Consider the following 20,678-nt stretch of genomic DNA (forward strand, 5'->3'; position numbering starts at 1 on the left):
GGGATAAAAAGCTGGACTTTTAGAGGGGTCTTCACGTTAGGCCCAGTCCGGGGGGGGGGGGGGGGGGGACGGGGGCGGACCCAGCTGCACTAAGTCCAGACTTTCCCGCCGTGGGGGGAGAAGGGGCTTGGTGCAAGGTGCTCTAGCCTCTTTCGAGGATTCTGGAGGAACGAAGCCAAGCTCAATTTCCTCAGAAGTCAGGTAAACTGGGCCAGGCCAGCGGTCCCGCCCAACACCGCCTTGGCCCTCAAGGGCGCAGCCCGCGGTCCCCAGGGTTGCGGGCTAAGTCTTCCCACAGCTCTGGGGCGGCGTTCTTCCCGCCAGCCCCGCCCCCGACTCCCCGGCAAGTCCCCCGGGCGGTCTGCACCCAGGCTCCTTCTCGCCCACCCCTCTGCCCCTCCCACATCTGACCCCCGCCAGGCTCTAGCCCCGCCCCTCGGCCCACCTCCGCCCCATCCTTGTCCCGCCCTTCCGCCCTCGCCCCAGCTCCGCCCCATCTGTGCCCCGCCCCCCGCCTTATCCCCACCCACAGCCTACCCACAACCCCGCCCGGCCCCCTCTTAGCCCCGCCCACACCCCTGCTCCTCGGCCGCGCGGGGGCGGGGCGGGGCGGCCCGGCGGCGGTGGCGGCCTCGGCGGCGGGGGCGGGGCCGGCCTCACCCGGAATGAAAACAAACGGCGGCCGCCGCCGCATCCGGGCACTCGGCGGGTCGCGGCTGCCACGGCTGTGGCGCAGGTGAGGAGTTGGCGGCAGAGCGTCCGGTCCCTGACCCGGGTCTCAGCCGCGCCGCCTGTCGCCCCAGTTCCCCGCGGGCGTGACCCCGACGCCGACCCCGCCCGGGCAGCGGCGGGAGGTGGGCGCCCTGCGCGGAGGCTCGGCCAGGACCGGGGGCGGCGGGTCGGGGCTTGTGGACGCGCCGGGCCCTTCGCCCGGCCCTGGGTTTGCTCTGGGCTGACGCGGGTGGTGTGTATTTAAAACGAAAGATTGAAATGTTGCTTTTGGAGGGAGGCAGAGAAACATATGTATATGTTAAAATTACTCACTAGCCATAAAAAAGCTTGAGTCGTAACATTGTTTTTCCAAATATGCCATTTGAGATTTATTTGCAATCAAAGACAGATTTTCTTTGCTGTTTAATGAGAAAACGCGGTTTATTTTCTCCAGCCGTGACGATCTGATTCTGTATGTTTCTCAACGTCTTCCCACACTCTTATTTTTTAATGGAAGATTCTTGTAATAGTCTTAGAGAAAAAGTACTGTGTTTTGAATAAGTATACATATGTGTGTGTGTGTGTGTGTGTGTATGTTTGAAAACCTCTGGATAAAGGCAGCGTAGATCGATTTAAGAAATGAAAGTGAAAGTTACAGGAATTATTTATGCCCTTTCACTTTAGGTTTAGAGCAGTGGTATTAATGAATTTCTGCTTTTTGGCGGGGGCTGTGACGCCGAACATCTTGTGACACCGAAAATTGTGCGGCACGCCTGAAACTTTCAGTTTTCCAGTTAACATTGAAAACTGATTTATTAAACCATTTCTCCTTTTGATTTGAGTTAAAATACATATCCTCGTTTTTTTCTGTTGCCCATGAGTGAAGTTTTCTGTTTCAAGACAATGGTTTAATCTTTTTTTCAAGGTCTGGAGACCCTCCTTGCTGTGTATTTGCTGGTGGGTGGAGGGTGGACCACACACTAGGTTTAGGAAACCCTTTGAGACTTCCGCTTGTAGTTGCTTGGATTACAGAGCACTGTGCCTTCTAAAATAGCTTGACTTCCGTGAATGGCCCATGAAATGGTTACCTCCCGCTCACAAGTGATACTTAATTGGAAATTTCTGAATATTTATGAGCGGGGCTTCCCCGGTGGCTCTGTGGTAAAGAATCCGCCTGCCAGTGCAGGAGATGCAGGAGATCTGGGTTTGATCCTTGGGTCAGAAAAATCCCCTGGAGGAGGAAATGGCAACCCACTCCAGTATTCTTGCCCGGAATATTACATGGACAGAGGGGTCTGGCGGACTACAATCCAGTTTTATGTGTGAGAGGCAGTTTATTAGTGCTTGAAAATCTGGGGTTCTTTCTTAGCTTACCTGGATGCACACATCCCCCTCTTTGATGTGTTTTCTCCTTTTTCCTTTCTCCCCCCATCCTGATTACCCTCTTTCTTGTCCCCAAGTTGATATAAAGTGGATTTGAACTTTGTTTTTAAAGCACTTGCTTACGGAAGTTGTCAAACTTGATTTAGAAATCAGGTGAATTGAGTTTTGGGGAGTGTGGTATAAAGGCCCTGAATAGGAAAAAGAAAGTTGCTCATCTAGGTTGTGTTAACTCTTACCTGCTTTTTCGCTCTCTGGAATGTGTCTCCGTCCTTCAGGGGCTAATAACCTTTGACTTTGCTCACTGCTCATCTGACTTGGCTGCACTATCCCATCAGCTGTTTGACTGTCTGGCAGCCTCGCCCACCTTTGAGATGCTAGTGCTAGTGACGGAGGCGTGAAAGACTCCACTGCTGGGTGACCCCAGGGCAGAGAAGCAGCAGCGACTTTGTGAGAGATGGTAGAATGCAGTGATCCAGCGTTGTGGGCACGAGTCCCAGGACTAGTTATGGTGCTGCCTAATCTTTCATCCTTGAGCGAGTCATTTTACAAACTTGGGCTATGGTTTTTCATGTGTAAAATAGTGACCCAGCCAGTATTGATTTGAATAGGATGTGTAGATCTGCTTTTATGCTTCTATCAGAAAATATCATGCAAGACTTTTTTAGCACTGTAAACACTAAATTTTTAACTTAATTCTATTACTTTTAAAAATATTTGTTTATTTTGGTGGGGCCAGGCCTTAGTTGTGGCGTGCAGATACTTTGTTGTGGCATGTGGGCTGTGGTTCCCTGACCAGGGGTGGAACCCAGGCCCCCTGCATTGGGATCACGGAGTCATAACTCTGGACTAACAAAAAAATCCCTGAATTTTCAATTTTAAAATTTCAGGTATAGAAGATGTATATTATTGATAGTTCATGGTTCAAGCTAGCTTTTCTTCATATTTACCTGCCAGGGTGATTGCTCTTTTGTGTTAAAATAGCCAACATACAGAGCCACTGTATGTTGGTAAATTCTTTACCACAGAGCCACTGTGTTGAGTTGTTTAAGTTTGCTACTTTAAGGATTTATCTTTCTTATTTTATCTTTCCTCTTAGAGAGTGATAGCAGGTTAAGAAATAGAAGGGGCTTCCCTGGTGGCTCAGTGGTAAAGAATCCACCTGCCAATGCAGGAGATGTGGGTTCAGTCCCTGGGTCGAGAAGATTCCCCTGGAGAAGGAAATGGCAACTCACCCCAGTGTTCTTGCCTGGGAAATCCCATGGACGGAGGAGCCTGGTGGGCTACAGTCCATGGAGTCGCAAAGGATTTGGAGATGACTTAGCTATCTAAAACACACAACACACCCAAGAAATAGAAAAATTACTTACTTACTACACATTAGCAACTTTGAAACTTGTAACATATATAATTGGATATCTGATACATATTTCAGTCTGTACGTACACATATCTTTTAGAGAAGTTTGGAGCTAGTGAAAACCTGGTCTAAAGTGCTTTAAACTGGATAGGGAGGAGTGGAGGAGACCTCTTGCTTACTCAACAGTGTGTTAGGTAACTTATAAAACACTTTGAATTGTATTGCGGAGTATCATTGATGTACTGTTTTGCTTTCAAGGATGGCACAAAAGAAATATCTCCAATCAAAATTGACCCAATTTTTAAGGGAAGACAAAATCCAACTTTGGAAACCTCCATATACAGATGAAAATAAAGAAGTTGGTTTGGCATTGAAGGTATTTCTCTTTTAAGATGTTAATAATTAGCAGTGTTGTAAGTCTCCTTGGTAAGTAAGATTCTGAAGTCCCCAGAAATTGCCAGACACAAACAGGTAGGCTTTCAGCATAACCAGAAACAATGGTGATAAACAGGTTCCCATATTTTACTAGCAGTTGGCAAGCTTATTTTTGTTTAAGAAGATTTTATTTATATGAGAATGTTTATCTGGTTATTTTTGCATGTGCCATTTCTAATGCTTCACAGTGTCACCTAAGATTATTAATCTGGGCGTCCGTGCTGGCGGGGCAGTGCCGGAGGCAGAAGGTCGTGTGTGACGTGTTCCGGGCTGGTGTTCCGGACCGTTCTCTGCCCTCCTGGTTAGCGTGCTCAGCTGTGGAACAGTTTCCCTCCCTAGCTTTGTTTACACTGTTGGCTATCTGTTCATTTTTCCAAAATACATTTTCCTAATAATCGTACCTCAGTTTTTTATGCTCTCATCAAAAATGGCCTCACTTTTCCTAAGTGAAATTTCTAGAAACTGAGGTTGGCTTGCCTTTCTAAGCTGAGGAACATTATAATAATTTCTGAGGGAAATCTTACTATGTTGGAATGTCCTAGAACATACTCCTCTTGTTTTCTCAGTCTGAGTGTATTGTGGTAAACAGTGTAACCTCTGTCAGGGAGTAAGGGTTGTTAGGAGGGCATCGCATTGTCCTGTGCTGTGACACAGTGATGCCCTCGGGAGGTGACCGCTGTGTCAGGGTCTTGGAGTTCTCTTTCTCCTGTTCCTGACAGGACTCCCTTTTTTTTTTGGTTGGTGTTTTTTTTTTTTTTTTTTTTCAGTTTAGGCCTTTTCTTCTGAATTTGCTTGTTACAGTCTCTTGACTTAGGAACTAGGTGGGGCTGTGACTTCTGTCCGCAACTCCTGGCACAGAGCTTCTAACACCCTTGGAATTCCCTAGTGGCAAGGTTGATGTAAGGGGCAAAAGAAGAAGGGAAACCATCAGCTGCTGCTGCAGTATGCTCATTTAGAAACAGCAGTGGTTTGGTACCAGGAGAGTCACCGTGGACGTAGCAAGCAGTGATTGGACTCTGGTTGTATTTTCAAGTAGAGCCAGCAGGTTTTGCAGGCAGATTGGATGTGGAGAATGAGAGAGGGAAGAGGGTTGACTCACCCAGTTTGAGCCGCTGGTGTAGTACAGTTGCTATGGACTGAAGTAGGACAGCCCAAAGGAGGTGGGGAGGAAGACCAAGTGCTCATTTCAGTTCAGTCGCTCAGTCGTGTCCAACTCTTTGTGACCCCATGGACTGCAGCACGCCAGGCTTCCCTGTCCATCACCAACTCCCGGAGCTTGCTCAAACTCATGTCTATCAAGTGAATGATGCCATCCAACCATCTCATCCTCTGTCGTCCCCTTCTCCTCCCGCCTTCAGTCTTTCCCAGCATCGGGGTCTTTTCCAGTGAGTCTGTTCTTCGCATCAGGTGGCCAGAGTATTGGAGTTTCAGCATCAGTCCTTCCAGTGAACACCCAGGACTGATTTTCTTTACGGTGGACTGGTTGAATCTCCTTGCAGTCCAAGGGACTCTCAAGAGTCTTCTCCAACACCACAGTTCAAAAGCATCAATTCTTCGGCGCTCAGCTTTCTTTCCAGCTCTCACATCCATACACGCCTATTGGAAAAACCATAGCTTTGACTAGACGGACCTTTGTTGGCAAAGTAATGTCTCTGCTTTTTAATAGGCTGTCTAGGTTGATCATAGCTTTTTTCCCAAGGAGCAAGCATCTTTTAATTTCATGGCTGCAATCACCATCTGCAGAGAAGGCAATGGCACCCCACTCTAATACTCTTGTCTGGAAAATCCCATGGACGGGGGAGCCTGTGGGCTGCAGTCCATGGGGTCGCTGAGAGTCGGACATGACTAAGCAACTTAGCAGCAGCAGTCACCATCTGCAGTGATTTTGAAGCCCAGAACAATAAAATCTGTCACTGTTTCCATTGTTTCCCCATCTATTTGCCATGAAGTCATGGGACCAAATGCCATGATCTTAGTTTTCTGAATGTTGAGCTTTAAGCCAACTTTTTCACTCTCCTCATTCACTTTCAAGAGGCTCTTTAGTTCTTCTTCGATTTCTGCCATAAGGGTGGTGTCATCTGCATATCTGAGGTTATTGATATTTCTCCCGGCAATCTTGATTCCAGCTTGTGCTTCATCCAGCCTGGCATTTCGCATGATGTACTCTGCATATAAGTTAAATAAGCAGGGTGACAATGCACAGCCTCGATGCACTCCTTTCCCAATTTGGAACTAGTCTGTTGTTCCATGTCCAGTTCTAACTGTTGCTTCTTGACCTGCATACAGATTTCTCAGGAAGCAGGTAAGGTGATCTGGTATTCCCATCTCTTTAAGAATTTTCCATAGTTTGTTGTGATCCACACAGTCAAAGGCTTTGGTGTAGTCAATAAAGCAGAAGTAGATGTTTTTCTGGAATTCTCCTGCTTTTTCGATGATCCAGTGGATGTTGGCAATTTGATCTCTGGTTCCTCTGCCTTTTCTAAATCCAGCTTGAACATCTGGAAGTTCTCAGTTCACATACTGCTGAAGCCTGGCTTGGAGAATTTTGAGCATTATTTTGCTAGTGTTTGAGATGAGTGCAATTGTGCAGTAGTTTGAACATTCTTTGGCATTGCCTTTCTTTGGAATTAGAATGAAAACTGACCTTTTCTAGTCCTGTGGCCACTGCTGAGTTTTCCAAATTTGATGGCATATTAAGTGCAACACTTTAACAGCATAATCTTTTAGGATTTGAAATAGCTCAACTGGAATTCTATCATCTCCACTAGCTTTGTTCGTAGTGGTGCTTCCTAAGGCCCACTTGACTTCACATTCCAGGATGTCTGAGTCTAGGTAAGTGCTCACACCATTGTGGTTATCCAGGTCATGAAGATTATTTTTGTATAGTTCTTCAGTGTATTCTTGCCATTTCTTCTTAATATCTTCTGCTTCTGTTAGGTCCATACCATTTCTGTCCTTTACTGTGTCCATCTTTGCATGAAAGGTTCCCTTGGTATCTCTAATTTTCTTGAAGAGATCTCTGGTCTTTCCCATTCTATTGTTTTCCTCTATTTCTTTGCACTGATCTCTGAGGAAGGCTTTCTTATCTCTCCTGGCTATTCTTTGGATCACTGCATTCAAATGGGAATATCTGTCCTTTTCTCCTTTGCCTTTCACTTCTCTTCTTTTCACAGCTATTTGTAAGGCCTCCTCAGACAACCATTTTGCCTTTTTGCATTTCTGTTTCTTTGGGATGGTCTTGATCACTGCCTCCTGTCAGGCACTCTGTCTATCAGATCTAATCTCTTGAATTTGTTTGTCACTTCCACTGTATAATTGTAAGGTATTTGATTTAGATCATACCTGAATAGTCTAGTGGTTTTCCGTACTTTCTTCAAGTCTGAATGTGAAAATAAGGAGTTCATGATCTGAGCCACAGTCAGCTCCTGGTCTTGTTTTTGCTGACTATGTAGAGCTTCTTCATCTTCGGCTGCAAAGAATATAATCAGATTTCTGTATTTACCATCTGGTGATGTCCATGTGTAGAATCTTCTCTTATGTTGTTGGAAGAGGGTGTTTGCTATGACCAGTGCGTTCTCTTGGCAAAATTCTGTTAGCCTTTGCCCTGCTTCATTCTGTACTCCAAGGCCAAATTTGCCTGTTATCCAGGTATCTCTTGACTTCCTGCTTTTGCATTCCAGTCCCCTATAATGAAAAGGACATCTTTTTTGGGTGTTAGTTCTAAAAAGTCTTGTAGGTCATCATACAACTGTTCAGCTTCACCTTCTTCAGCATTACTGGTCGGGGCATAGACTTGGATTATTGTGATATTGAATGGTTTGCCTTGGAAACGAACAGAGATCATTCTGTTGTTTTTGAGATTGCATCCAAGTACTTAATTTCGGACTCTTATGTTGACTATGAGGGCTACTCCATTTCTTCTAAGGGATACCTGCCCACAGTAGTAGATATAATGGTCATCAGAGTTAAATCCGCCCATTCCAGTCCATCTTAGTTCGCTGATTCCTAAAATGTCGATGTTCACTGTTGCCATCTGTTTGACCACTTCCAATTTACCTTGATTCGTGGACCTAATATTCCAGGTTCCTATGCAATATTGCTCTTTACAGCATTGGACTTTACTTCCGTCACCAGACCAAGTGCTTAGTTTTGGGCAAAATAAGTCTGAGAGTTCAAGGTTGAGGTCTCAGCCAGAGTTGTCCTGGAGAGAGTTGATGGTGTACAGATGTGGTATGAAGCAGTGAGCCTGGCTGACATTACTAAGCAAACTAGTAGAGGAAGGAAAGGTGTCTAGAGGCTGAGTCCTGGGTCACTTTGGTGTTTAGAGTTTGGAGAGATGAGAGGAGCCAGGCAGAAGGGGCAGCGAAGGAGCAGTCCAGGTGGAAGGAAGGAGGAGAGGGTGTAGAAACCAAGTGAGGAGGAAGAGGAGTCCTCTGTGTCCAAGGCTGCTGACAAGTCAAGTTCAGGTAATTGAGGAGGGGCTTGGTGGTGGGCTTCCCTCGTGGCTCAGACAGTAAAGCGTCTGCCTACGATGCCAGAGACCCGGCTTCGATCCCTGGGTCGGGAAGATCTCCTGGAGAAGGCAGTGGCAACCCACTCCAGTACTCTTGCCTGGAAAATCCCATGGACGGAGGATCCTGGTAGGCTACGGTCCATGGGGTCGCAAAGAGTCGGACACGACTGAGCCACTTTAGTTTCACTTTCTTGGTGAGGTGGAGACACTGAGTGATTTTGACAAGAACTTCAGAGTGTCCGTGTGGAAGCCAACCAGTGGAGAGTAGAGATTCATAGGGGTTGGAGATGTCGAATGTAGACTGCTCTTCACTTTTTTTTATTTTCTAATTTACAAAGGGATTCACTGAAGGATTCCTTTAAATTTGCCTTTCCTCTTGTATAAATATCTTTAACAGACCCTGACCACTTAAAAGAAAGGCTGAGGAGTAAGGAAATGCTGACGTGGGAGCCAGTGCACTTGAAGATAGCTCATAATTGAAGGCGAAGCCTGTTTTATTAAGACTATAATTATCATCCTCGAGAAGGCCCTGTCCCACAGGAACATTACACAGTTGAATCAGGCAAGCACAGGTACCCTGGTGACCCGGCCTGTGTTCTCCTGCCTAGAAGGAACTCCCTGGTTGCTTAGCTGGGCTCCGAACAGAGGAGGGAGCCTGGGCTCTGAGGTTGAGGCATGCACGCACGGCTCTGCTGCTGCCTTGGGCCTCAGCGAGTCGCAGGAGAGCACTGGTCCCACTCTCATCACTTTCGAAATGGGGGCCGTGGTACCTCCATCATTAGATTGCTGTGAGTGTCTGAGAGAATATGTGTCCAGCACCTGGCTAATGTTTATTAGATGTAAGTACCACTGTTAATGGGCTTCCCTGGTATCTCAGCTGGCATAAAATCTGCCTGTAGTGCAGGAGACCTTGGTTCCATCCCTGGGTTGGGAAGATCCCCTGGAGGAGGGCATGGCAAACCACTCCAATGTTCTTGCCTGGAGAATCCCTATGGACAGAGGAGCCTGGCGGGCTACAGTCCACGGGGTCACAAAGAGTTGGACACCACTGAGCGACTAAGTACAGCACCAGGGTGATGGGGGTTTTCAGGATGGGGCTACTTGCCTACAAGACCAAACTTTGATTAGAAGCATGGAACTTTCAGCCCCACCCTCCTCCAGCCTCTGGGGAGGCCAGAGGGCAGAGGAGATCACTCTGGTCAACAGTGATCATGTCCGTATAATGGAGCCTCCATAAAAACCCTTAAATGACGGATCACGGGAGCTTCCAGATGGGCAGACACGCCTGTTGGCCAGAGAGGAGCACACCCACAGGGACCAAAGTCCTCTGGTCCTGTGCTCTGGACCCTTCCAGGCTCTGCCATGCGTGCATCTCCATCTGGGTGTTCATTCATTCTCTTTATAATGACTTATAAAAATAAGGGGAGCATTTTCCTGAGTTCTGTGGAGTTTGTTCTAGCAAATTACCAAACCTGAAGGGGCAGGGCTTGTAGGAACCCTCAACTGCACAGCCCAGTCAGACAGAAGTGTGGGTAACCTGGGGACTTGCTTACCTGCTGCCTGAAACGAGGGCAGACCTATGGGATTGAGCCCTTAGCCTGTGGCGTCTGCCTCTGATTAATTAACTCTATCGTTCGTTGTTGAACAGAGTTGAATTGAATTGTAGGATATCCAGTTGGTATCAGAATTGATTGGTGTCAGAAAGGGGGAAAAACCTTTACAAGGTAATTATGTTTATGTTTTCTAGAGAATTATAGAAAGTTTTTTAAAAGTATTTTATTGAAAAGGCTTCTGTGTTTTCCAGAGTTTAAAAATAATGTATACTCTTGGGTTGAAAAAACTGTATGTATATAATTAACTACAAAAATGATAAAGAGTGTGTTTTCAAAAATACATTATACATATCACCAATATTGGTGTTTTTCCCCAGTCATTTCCTATGTGATTGTTTATTTAAAGTGTGTATTATAAATAGTTTTATATTAATTTTTTAAAAAGATATTCTGGTCTGTTTTGTAACTTTTATATATCAAGAACATCTCCCTTAATATAAATACATACTTAGACCATCATCTAACCTGAGTTGTTCTCACAAATTAGAAAAGTTAGAAGGTTTTCTGCTTTGTTTTGTTTTTTTGCCCACATTCTGCAGTGGTGAACAGTTCAGTATTCGTTAAGATAATTTTGTATTGATGTATACTGCAGTCACATAAGTTGCAGCCTACCTTTCTTTTCCCCCAGTGTAATCGCAACTATTTTCACTTTCTCTAGGGGGCCTGTTTTACTATCCTTTGTTTTTATTTTTTCCTGGATCCTCTCTAAACTCTATGCCTCTCAAGATGTCAAGCCACTGTCTAAATTTCACTGTAATTGGGGTGAACACCACTCATCAGTTTTTTTGCCTTAGATTCTTGTGTGCACTGTTTTGTGTTTTGATTTTCTTTGAGTTGGTACTATACCGATCTGTGTTTTTTGTTTTTCAATTTTTCTTCATAGGACCTTGCTAAGAAGTACTCTGACAAGCTAGAATGTTGTGAAAATGAAGTAGAAAAGATAATGGAAGAAATACGTTGCAAAGCAATCGAGCGTGGCACAGGAAATGAGCACTATAAAACAACAGGAATTGCCACAATTGAAGTCTTTCTACCTGCACGGCTAAAAAAAGTGAGTGGGTTCCCCAAATTTACAGTTATTCATGCTGTTACCTTAGTGACGTGATTAGATAAGTAATGAGTGCTTTGTTTTTGAAGTTATAATCCAAAGATAAAATTCTTTTAAGTTACTTAACATATTGAATATTAATAAATCTAAAAGTTAATTTTATGGATTCTTAAAGCTGGAACATCTACAAGGTAGCCTGGGCTCCAGGCATCACAGAGCTATGCATCACATTCTTATCTTTTCTAGAGTTTGAACAAACATTAAGCAAAAATGGGGAATAAAAGATTACTTCGGGTTTTCTGAAATTGCAGACAGTAGGGAACATCACACAGGAACTCATCGTTCTTTTTCTTTGCCGGTGGAAGCCGGAGCGCGGTCAGCTGAGGGCCCGGGCGGGGCTGCCATGACCGGACCCACCTCGTGTCCCGGGCGCGGGTCAGCAGTTGGAGTCCAGGAGTGCTAGCGAGGCAGGGCACCCACGGGGGCTGCCTCTTAGGGCCGATCAGTGTTCATTAGTCTCAGAAGGGATGAGAACAAGTGTGTATCAGAGTTACCCTATGACCCAGCTGTTTTACTTCAAGAGAAGTGAAAACTGTATCTTTACGTAAACTGTACCAGAGCATTTGTAGCAGCTCAGTTCACATTGGCCTCAAGGTGGAAACAGCCCTAATGCCTGTTGGATAAATGGGGTGCACCCATAAAATGAGTCATTTAGCCATGAAAGGAGCAAAGTACTGATACTCTGCGATACTCAAAAACATTTTGAAAGAAACCAGATACAAAAGACCACATACTGTGTAGTTCCATTTATAAGAAATATCTAGAATAGGCAAATCCATAGAGATAGAACATATGTTCATGGTTGTCTGGGGTGGGACACGGCAGGGATTAGGAGGATAGGGTATGTTTGGTGAAGAGGTGGCGAAATGCTCTGAAATTTTATTATGGTAACAGTCGTACAACTCTGTAAACATACAAGAAAGCTTCGACTCTTATACTTTAAACAGGGAACTTTAAGATGTGCAAGTTACATCCCTATAAAGCTGTTAAAAATTTCTAGGAAGAATAAAGAACTTGATGAGAAAAAGGACATTATATATGTATCTATCTCAGAATGCCAGTTCATGAGTTTAAAAGGCAGTATGTGTATAGACTGCTCTGCTAGTACCAGGTGCCTGGGAAAGCAGACCACCGGTCAGAAAGCTGATTGGTGAGTGTGGAATCCGAGCAGATGATTTGCACGGTCTCATCCTTGGTGGCCCTAGTGATTCCATATTTCCTTCTGAAGCCCAGCCGTCAGGGAAGGAAAGATGCCGAAAGCTGTCCTGCCGCTCCCTCCTCGGTGGGTGCGGCGAGCGTTCGCCGGGGTGGTCCTAGTGCCGAGGTTGTGGGGTGGGTCCTCATGGAGCAGAGGCAGCGCCCTGGAGCAGAACAGGACCTGCCCCGCCCCCAGCAGCTGACTGCTCCCCAGAGGCGGAAGCCCTGCCTGTGGCCAACACTGCTGCCCCCGCGAGGACTTCCGGGTCACAGGGGCAGGGTTTGTTCAGTAGCTTCCTGCCAGGCATGCATCATTTTAGTCCTTAGTCAGAGAGACCTGTGTGTTTTTACATCATCTGATAGCAGCTTGTCTAGTTTTATGGGCAGAGAAACAGTCCCCAAAAGCGTCAAGTTCAGGTGCATTCTGTCTTACTTTTATGCAGGACAGGAAGAATTTGCTGGAGACCCACCTGCACATCACTGGCAGAGAACTGAGATCTAAGTAAGTATCCGTGTGCCTGTGGCCCAGGGGCGCTCGTTTGGTCCTCCCCATGAGGCAGGCGTGAGTCTCCTCTCCCGGTGCAGGCGACACTGAGGCTTTGAGGCTTTCAGGCTCACACTGGCGTTTAAGGGCAAAGCCAGGACGTGTACCAGTCTCCTTTACTTCCCGGTGTGACTTGAGAGCAGGTGGGAACCCTGGATGCGTGCACTTGGTCCATGTTTGAATCAGTGAGTGATAGAAATAGGAGGCAGTCTGGTACTGGCCAGATCATTAGTTTTGAATTTTATGCCTTAATGCACTAATGGCTTGCTGTGATGTTCAGTGAAGTAGTTTGGCCAGTTTCAGGCTGTTGGCCCATCTGTAAAAAGAAAAAAAAAATACCAGCCCATCACATTCTAGTGAAAATCTGACTTTTGAGACCTGGTCAGTTGTTTGATCTCCTTGAACATTTCTCAGTGGTAAGTGTTTGATTGCCTCCAGGGCTAGCCAGTCTGTGTTTCCCCAGCTGATTTTCCTCATTTTCTTCTTTGGTCTGCATCAGGGCTGTTAGGGCTGGGTTCAGGAAGCCTCGTCCACTCGGCACACAGTGAGTGGAAGATGGTATGAACAACTGGCCCACTAGGGGCTCCTGCAGGGAGACCACAGGAGGTGTCAGGGATGGGCATTGTCCTCTCCTGCAGCTCAGGCCCTCCTGTTCAAGTGGATCCACAGCACCAGTGGTCTGTGCTTCACGAGGAATCAAGCAGTAAAGCAGATAGTTTACAAAAGGACATGGTCTCTGACACAGTTTCAAATACCCATCTAGTAAGCTCGCTCTATCTGAAGTAATGTTTGTGCATCAGGAATTTGGAATACTGGGTGTTTCTGAGAAGAATGTCTAAAATAGCTGTCGTGGTAAAAATCTGTTTAGTGGATAAATACATAACAAATTGGGTTATCTATAGTTCTCTGGTTTATTTTACAGAATAGCTGAAACCTTCGGATTTCAAGAAAATTACATCAAAATTGTCATAAATAAGAAACAACTTCAACTAGGTATGTTACAGCACACTATGCAGAATTTCTAAAGTTACTAGAGAAATAGTGACTTTGTATCATTTTCCCCCTCACTCTTCCTCTGTTCAAAAATTTGGGGGGCTTTATCATGTATATAGTGTAAAACCAGTTATTTCAGAGTTTGATGCTCAGTGCAGGTCTGATGGAATGCTGCAGGACCGAAGTCTGGGTGTGCTGCAAGGGGAATAGCACTTCTCTATCTGAGTGAGCGCGGCAGGGGCCGTGGTGGGGAGCGCTCCCTCAGAGAGCCTCAGGCAGAGCCCTGTCGTGTGACCTTGAGGGATTGAGGAGGTCTGGCGTGTCTTTGAGTGTGGACGGTGAGGAGAGACTAGTGCTTAAGGATGGAGGAGCAGGCAGAGGCCACGTGTTAAAGCTAATAGTGGTGGTTCTTAACCAAGGGTGATTTTGCCACGCAGAGGACATTTGGCAATGTCTGGAGACAGGTGGTGCTGGTGGTAAGGAACCTGCCTGCCAGTGCCAATGCAGGAGATGTCAGAGACACAGGTTTGATCCCTGGGTCAGGAAGATCCATGGAGAAGGAAATGGCAGCCCACTCCAGTACTCTTCCCTGGAGAATTCCATGGACAGAGGAACCTGGTGGGCTACAGTCTATAGAGTCACAAAAAGTCGGACAGGACTGAAGCAACTTAGCACACATGCATAGAGACATTTTTGGTTGTCATGACTTGGTAGCAGGGGGCCGGAGGAGGCTGTACTCCTAACAGTTAGTGGGAGGAGACCAGGGATGGTGCAGAAGAGCTCTTATCCAGGGACTTCCCTAGTGGTCCAGTGGCTAAGACTCTGTGCTTCCCATGCAGGGGACCTGAGTTCAGTCCCTGATCGGGGAACTAGATCCCACGTGCCAAAACGGAGAGCTCACATGCCGCAGCTAAAACCCGGCACAGCTAATAAATAAATAAAAATAAGTATTAAAAGATTTATCCCGCTCACAATGCCATTAGTACAGCTGAGAAAGCCTGGGTTCAAATCTCATTCATATTAGTGTTTCTCTCTAGGGAGGGAGAAAGCCATTGATGCTTGGGAGTGACCCACAATTACATTTGTGTTTCAGAGGTCACTTTGTCTGCAGTAGGGCAGTGGATATGAAGGGGACATGAATGGACTGGGGAGCCCAGTTAGCTTCTGGAGCAATTCAGGCAGGTGCTATGTCTGTTTGGTTTCCAGTAGGTTCCCGTGGCCTCCAGAGAGTGAGGTCCACATCCCAGCCTGGTTGGAATACAGCCTTCCCAGCCCAGCCCTGGTTTCCCTTTCCGGCATTCTTGCCAGCCGTTCCTGTGGCCTGCTTCAGAGATCATTTCACTGGCCTCTTATCTCGATGTTGGTTCTGTTTGTGGTATCCTTCGTTGTGGAGAAATCTTTGATTCTGATATTATCAAATCCATCAGGTTTTCACTTCATTGTTGGTGTTTTAAGAAGTTCTTTCCCCAACCACAGGACCACGTGGATAGTCTTCTACGATTTTTTATATGAAGTCTTTAATCTATTCAGTCTCCCTCTGTATGTAAAAGCTAGGTTCCAGCTTTATTTTTCTCCCAGTATCTCCTACTGAATGTGTCTTCAGTAAACATGCTTATTTTTGGGTGTCCCCTTATTAAGGCTCTGCTTCTGTGCTTGCTCTCCTTTTCATTTACCTCTAGGTTTATTCCTGAGCCAGAACCATAGAGTTGTTTGTGTGTTCTTTAATTATTGTGGCTTTGTTGTAGTTTAAAAACCCAGTAAGGTGAGTATCCCTCGTGGCTCTTCTTTATCAAGGTAATTTTTCCACTGATGGATCTTTATTTTTCAGTATAAATGTTAGAATGGTTGTTGAGTTTCTAAATATGTGTATGTAAGTATGTATGTATGTGTATGAAGGTATGTTCAACTAGAGTTTTCCAGAAATGTTCAAATTTATGTTTGTAGTTCATAATATTATTTCATTATTTTATGATGTTTGTGATCTGTATTTACACTTTTTCATTTTGTTTATTTGCATTTTGACTTTGTTTTTGATAGGTTTGTATGTTTAATTTTTTTTATAGAGTCAGCTTTTGATTTTGTTAATATTCTCTTTCATCCTGTTTCATTGAATTTTCCCCTCTGTCTTTACTCCCATCTTGGTCTGAGAACATGGACAATAAGTGGTTTATTCAGGGCCGCAGGGTTAAGAAGGGATGGAACCCAGGGTGTTCGTTTTTACCACTCCATCAGTCCCCTCTCCCAGTGCGCTCCAGCACTCTGGCTCCTGGCCCATGGCTGAGAACTGGATTATGTCTCTAGCTGGAGGTGGGAGAATTCACCTGCAGGACTTCCTCATTTTCCTCTTATGTTGCCTAGCAGAGTGCCCTCTCTAGAGTAGATTCTCAGAAAGTGATTGCTTTAGTTTGATTTTAGGATGGGAATAAAGAATATTGAAAAGGATTAATGTAGTCAGCTCATTTTCACTGACTGATTTTAACCCATGCTTAACAGTTAACGCAGTTAAACAACCAGATTTAAACACATTCTTACCAATCGTGGCATGGTGGTTTGCAAGTGCTAACGCAGGCTGAAGAATTCCATGTGACAGAGTAAATGGCCTGTTACCCATTGCATTTAATGACTCTGTTTATAACTTCTGATTGTGACAGGGGAAACACTTAAGGAGCAGGGAGTGACCCACAATGTGAAAGCTATGGTTCTGGAATTAAAACAGTCTGAAGAGGACGTGAGAAAAAACTTCCAGGTTGAAGAAGAAAAGCAAAATGAAGCCAAACTAGAAGAAAAAAGAATTCAGAGGACTAAGAGAGGACTGGAGATCCTTGCGGAGAGAGGTACACAGAGCTTCAGACTTTTCCATTCAAGTCCTCAAAGGGGCTGAGAGAATGGGCTGGCCTCAGGGTTGGAGAGTTGGGGGTATCACATTTCTCATTGGCGTTTCTTTCCCAACAGTCTCACATTTTTTATGTCCCCATCATTGCTTTCTAACCTTGAACTAATGGAGTTCCTCTTGGGTTTCTGCAGCTGAGATGGTGGTGGATCCGGAAGCCACACCATACTTAGACATAGCTAACCAGACGGGCAGATCGATCAGAATCCCTCCATCGGAGAGAAAGGTAAGTTCTGTAAGAAACGTGTGGCTTGCTCTTTCATTTGCTGTCAGAACAGAAGTGGGTTCTACTTATTTTGCCTTGGAATGTTACGTAAAGGACTAGAAACAGCTTTCTGTCTCCAGTTGATAAATGGAGAATGTAACCTACCTACGATGAGCATCTCATCCGGCTGGCCCACCCGGTGAGTTCAGTGCAGAGTGGCAGGACCTCCCTGTCCTGGAGCAGTGGCTTTTTTCCTGTGGCAGTGCTTGTCGTGGTGTAGTTTATTTTCCTCGAAGGTCACCTTCCCTAGGGGATGGATCAGAATGGGGGCCAGGGGCTGCATAGTTGGGAAAAGCGTGACAGATGGTTCTTCCGCCTCTTCCCTCTGGCCCCGCGGCCCTGCTCTATAATTGGAGTAAGGGGACGTGGCTTTACCTTTGAGGTATCCAAGGGGGTCTTTCTAGCCGCATCTGCAACTTGGCCCGTGAGATCAGTCTCTGAGCTGGAATCCAGTAGTTTCTTACATGAAAAGCTTTAGTGACTGGGGGTCAAGTTGATTTTAATTTTTCGGTCTTTAAAGGACATTTTTGACTAGGTTTCACTAGGATTACATTGTTTAAAGTTAAATTTTAATAAGAGAACTTGGTAACTCCCATTCAGTTGATTTTTTTATGGTAATTATTTTCCCACTGCAAGTATTATATTCTCATATTAAATGATAATGTTTAGATCTTTATGGGAAACCTTTACATATTTATATAAAAATTCAAATCTAAAAATATTAATAAATTTTAAGGAAATTTGGATTGTCTTACAAAAATTGTTTCAGAAATGCTACAGTTGACAGATTCTTCAGAGAAAAACCCAATTAAGAACAGAAGGTGAAATGAATGAATGAATGTTCTTTCTAAAAAGGATACAGTCATTACTGGCTGTTTTTTTAATTTGTTTAGTCTTATGGATCCTAGAAATTGACCCAGATCAGCAGATATGGAAGTAAACTGGTGGAAACAAAGGGACAGCCTCATTAAATGGAGTTCTTGCTTCAGTGTTTAAATGAGATGAAGCTTTAATTCTGTCTTCCTTAATTTTGGTTTTTAGATTCAGTTGTGATCTTGGGTTTTTTTGTTCGTTTGCTTTCACATTCTTTGATTTCTTTAGACTTCATATGCTTTTAATATAATTTGTTTTATTATAGTTTAAAGTGATGTTTTTTTAAAATCCTTATTTTTCCCTAGGCCCTTATGTTAGCTATGGGATATCATGAGAAGGGCAGAGCTTTCCTGAAAAGAAAAGAATATGGAATAGCCTTGCCATGTCTGTTGGACGCTGACAAATATTTCTGGTAGGCACTTTTGTCCTTGGTGGATGCCAATTTGAAGGAGGGTGGCAGTTACACATAGCACCTTCCCCACCCCTGTGCATTTCAGACTTCAGGTTTTCCCCCAAGATGGTTAACGTAAAAGAATACTTATGATGTAGACTGACTGGCGAACTGTTTCTCCCCATTGTATTTCTAATTGATCGCTAAAGAATTTTATAAACTTATGTGCTAATTTTTTTTTACAACAAGCAGTAGGATTTCATGTCTGTTTGTTACGACGTGTTGCCCGCCTAAACTACGACGGACTCTGCAGTCCCCGTCAGCTTTTCACCTGATGGTTTTGGTATATATGTTGGTGATCATTCTCCAAATCCATTGTTTCATGGGGGCTCAGAATGGTGATAGCTCATTATTCCTTCTGAGTTTATTGCTGGAATTCATTTGAGAAATAATTTTCCTCAGTCGCTTGGTTCTCCTGAGGTAGTTCGTACAGAAAGACAGAACAAAATGCTTGGTTTTTTCTCCTTATTTTCTTAAAGATGACATCACTGGTGAGGCTTGCCCGCCTTTTTGTTTTTTAAAGTGTCAGCCTGAGCTCATGGACTGTGACGTTTGGTGTGTTTCACACCTCAGTGCTTATGTTGGCCGTCTGCAGTGGGCACGGGTCCTGCAGCCCTTTGCCCTGATGCTGGCGGTCTTTGTGGGCTGCTCTCTGCTGCCCGAAGCTGGTCCAGACTCACCCTGGCTGACTCCTGCCCCAGTCCTTTCTCAAAGGCTCTGGTGCCTCTTAATGGGAAATAATACTGAGATGCTATGATCCAGGCAGATGAAACATTTGAGAGATAGACTTGATGTTTGCAGCGGTCAAAGGGTAATGGCTTTAGTGTTATTTTCTTTTCCATTTTGAAAAATTCCCAATATATACAGTATACTTCAAGAAGATAAATGTTAGTACATTTAGGTTGCCAGCTGTGCAGCCAGCATCTTGCGTTTTAAGTGAACCAGCTTAAACGTAGGCAGAAAGGGGGATTTATTTTCTAAAGTATTTGGGTGTGGGAGAAGGCGAGGGTGGGATGTTTCGAGAGAACAGCATTGAAACATGTATATTATCTATAGTGAAACAGATCACCGGCCCAGGTTGGATGCATGAGACAAGTGCTCGGGCCTGGTGCACTGGGAAGACCCAGAGGGGTGGGGTAGAGAGGGAGGTGGGAGGGGGGATCAGGATGGGGAATACATGTAACTCCATGGCTGATTCATGTCAATGTATGACAAAACCCACTACAATATTGTAAAGTAATTAGCCTCCAACTAATAAAAATAAATGAAAAAAAAAAAGTTATTTGGGAGGCAGGGAATAGCCAGAACAAGGGCTTGGTGCCTCTGCCATTTTCTTCCCCTGCCTCTTTGTCTCTGCTTTTATCTGAGCGTCAGTGTTACTCTCTTCTGCTACAGGTGGTGCAGGCTGTAAGTTAGGTCATTAAATTCAGATACAATTTTTTATTCCCTTCCACAATTGTTTCTAACTTTCTGTTACAGAAAATCTCAAACGTATACAAAAATAGCGATTAATGTAATGAATTCCCATAGACTTTTCCTTCATCTTCAGCAGTTATCAAGACACGGTCGATCTTGATGTGTCTGTATGAGCCTTTCTGTTTTTAATTTTTTTTTTACCCTGGAAAAACCCTTAATCATTTTCAGGTCTCAGGGAACCCTTGAAAAACAGTAACAACGCTCTTCAGTTCACAGTACATTCACATGTTCAGTAAGTAGTAGATATAATAATCCAATAATAATTATCAGTGCCTTTTTAAGTAGAAAATGTTATTTTCTGGGGAATCTGTTTATTCAGGCCAGCTTACTAGCATAATTTCTGTGCGAGTTCCCCCTCTTCATCAAGGGGACCCACTCTAACGCAGGGCAGCATGGAGATGGAAGAGACGTCGCCTGTTTGCTTTCCCCCGTGATGTCTTCCTGCCTTCTCCAAGTAGCTCGAGTTCTCTCCCAGCTTTCTGTCGCTCATCTCGGGGTGTGGTACATAGCCGGACTGAGAGCAGCTTCTCTCCCCTGTTTTAAACTAGAATGGGGAGTTCTGCTCTTGGCCAGGATGGAGTGACAGGGACTGGTTTACTCTCCCCCGCCTCAACTGAAACACGGGGCAAACTGTATACAAACAGTGGTTGGCTGGCGATGTAGGTCAGTGGTCCCTGAAGTGGGGAAGCAAATGCAGGGGAGTCTGTGGATTGTTTCAGCTCACTGCCTGGAGTTGCCAGACCTCAATGTGGGGAGGAGAAACTCAGGCAGGGCCTCCCGGTCTCCCCCTTGTGCAGGAGCTAGAGCTCAGGGAGGATGGAGCTGCCCGAGGGAGAACATGGGTGAGTGCAGAGGGCACCCCGGGGTCTT

The 20,678-nt window shown here is 45.1% G+C and overlaps 1 protein-coding gene across 3 annotated transcripts in view; it reads left to right on the forward strand.

Moving 5' to 3' along the window:
• The first annotated feature begins 632 nt into the window (after nt 1-632).
• NUB1 (negative regulator of ubiquitin like proteins 1) overlaps nt 633-20,678 on the forward strand; it is a 32,521-nt gene continuing 12,475 nt past the window's right edge. For 2 of the 3 annotated variants that reach the window (XM_061166144.1, XM_061166145.1), the window contains exons 1-8: nt 633-736; nt 3,709-3,826; nt 10,895-11,062; nt 12,760-12,818; nt 13,783-13,853; nt 16,505-16,687; nt 16,878-16,969; nt 18,187-18,293. In XM_061166144.1, coding sequence (XP_061022127.1) covers nt 666-736; nt 3,709-3,826; nt 10,895-11,062; nt 12,760-12,818; nt 13,783-13,853; nt 16,505-16,687; nt 16,878-16,969; nt 18,187-18,293 — 869 coding nt within the window. In that variant the 5' untranslated portion in view covers nt 633-665. Of the gene's footprint in view, nt 855-3,708; nt 3,827-10,894; nt 11,063-12,759; nt 12,819-13,782; nt 13,854-16,504; nt 16,688-16,877; nt 16,970-18,186; nt 18,294-20,678 lie in introns of all 3 variants that reach the window. The other variant, XM_061166146.1, reaches the window with a different exon arrangement.

This window comes from Dama dama, chromosome 18, assembly GCF_033118175.1.
Source record: "Dama dama isolate Ldn47 chromosome 18, ASM3311817v1, whole genome shotgun sequence".
Lineage (NCBI taxonomy): Eukaryota > Metazoa > Chordata > Mammalia > Artiodactyla > Cervidae > Dama > Dama dama.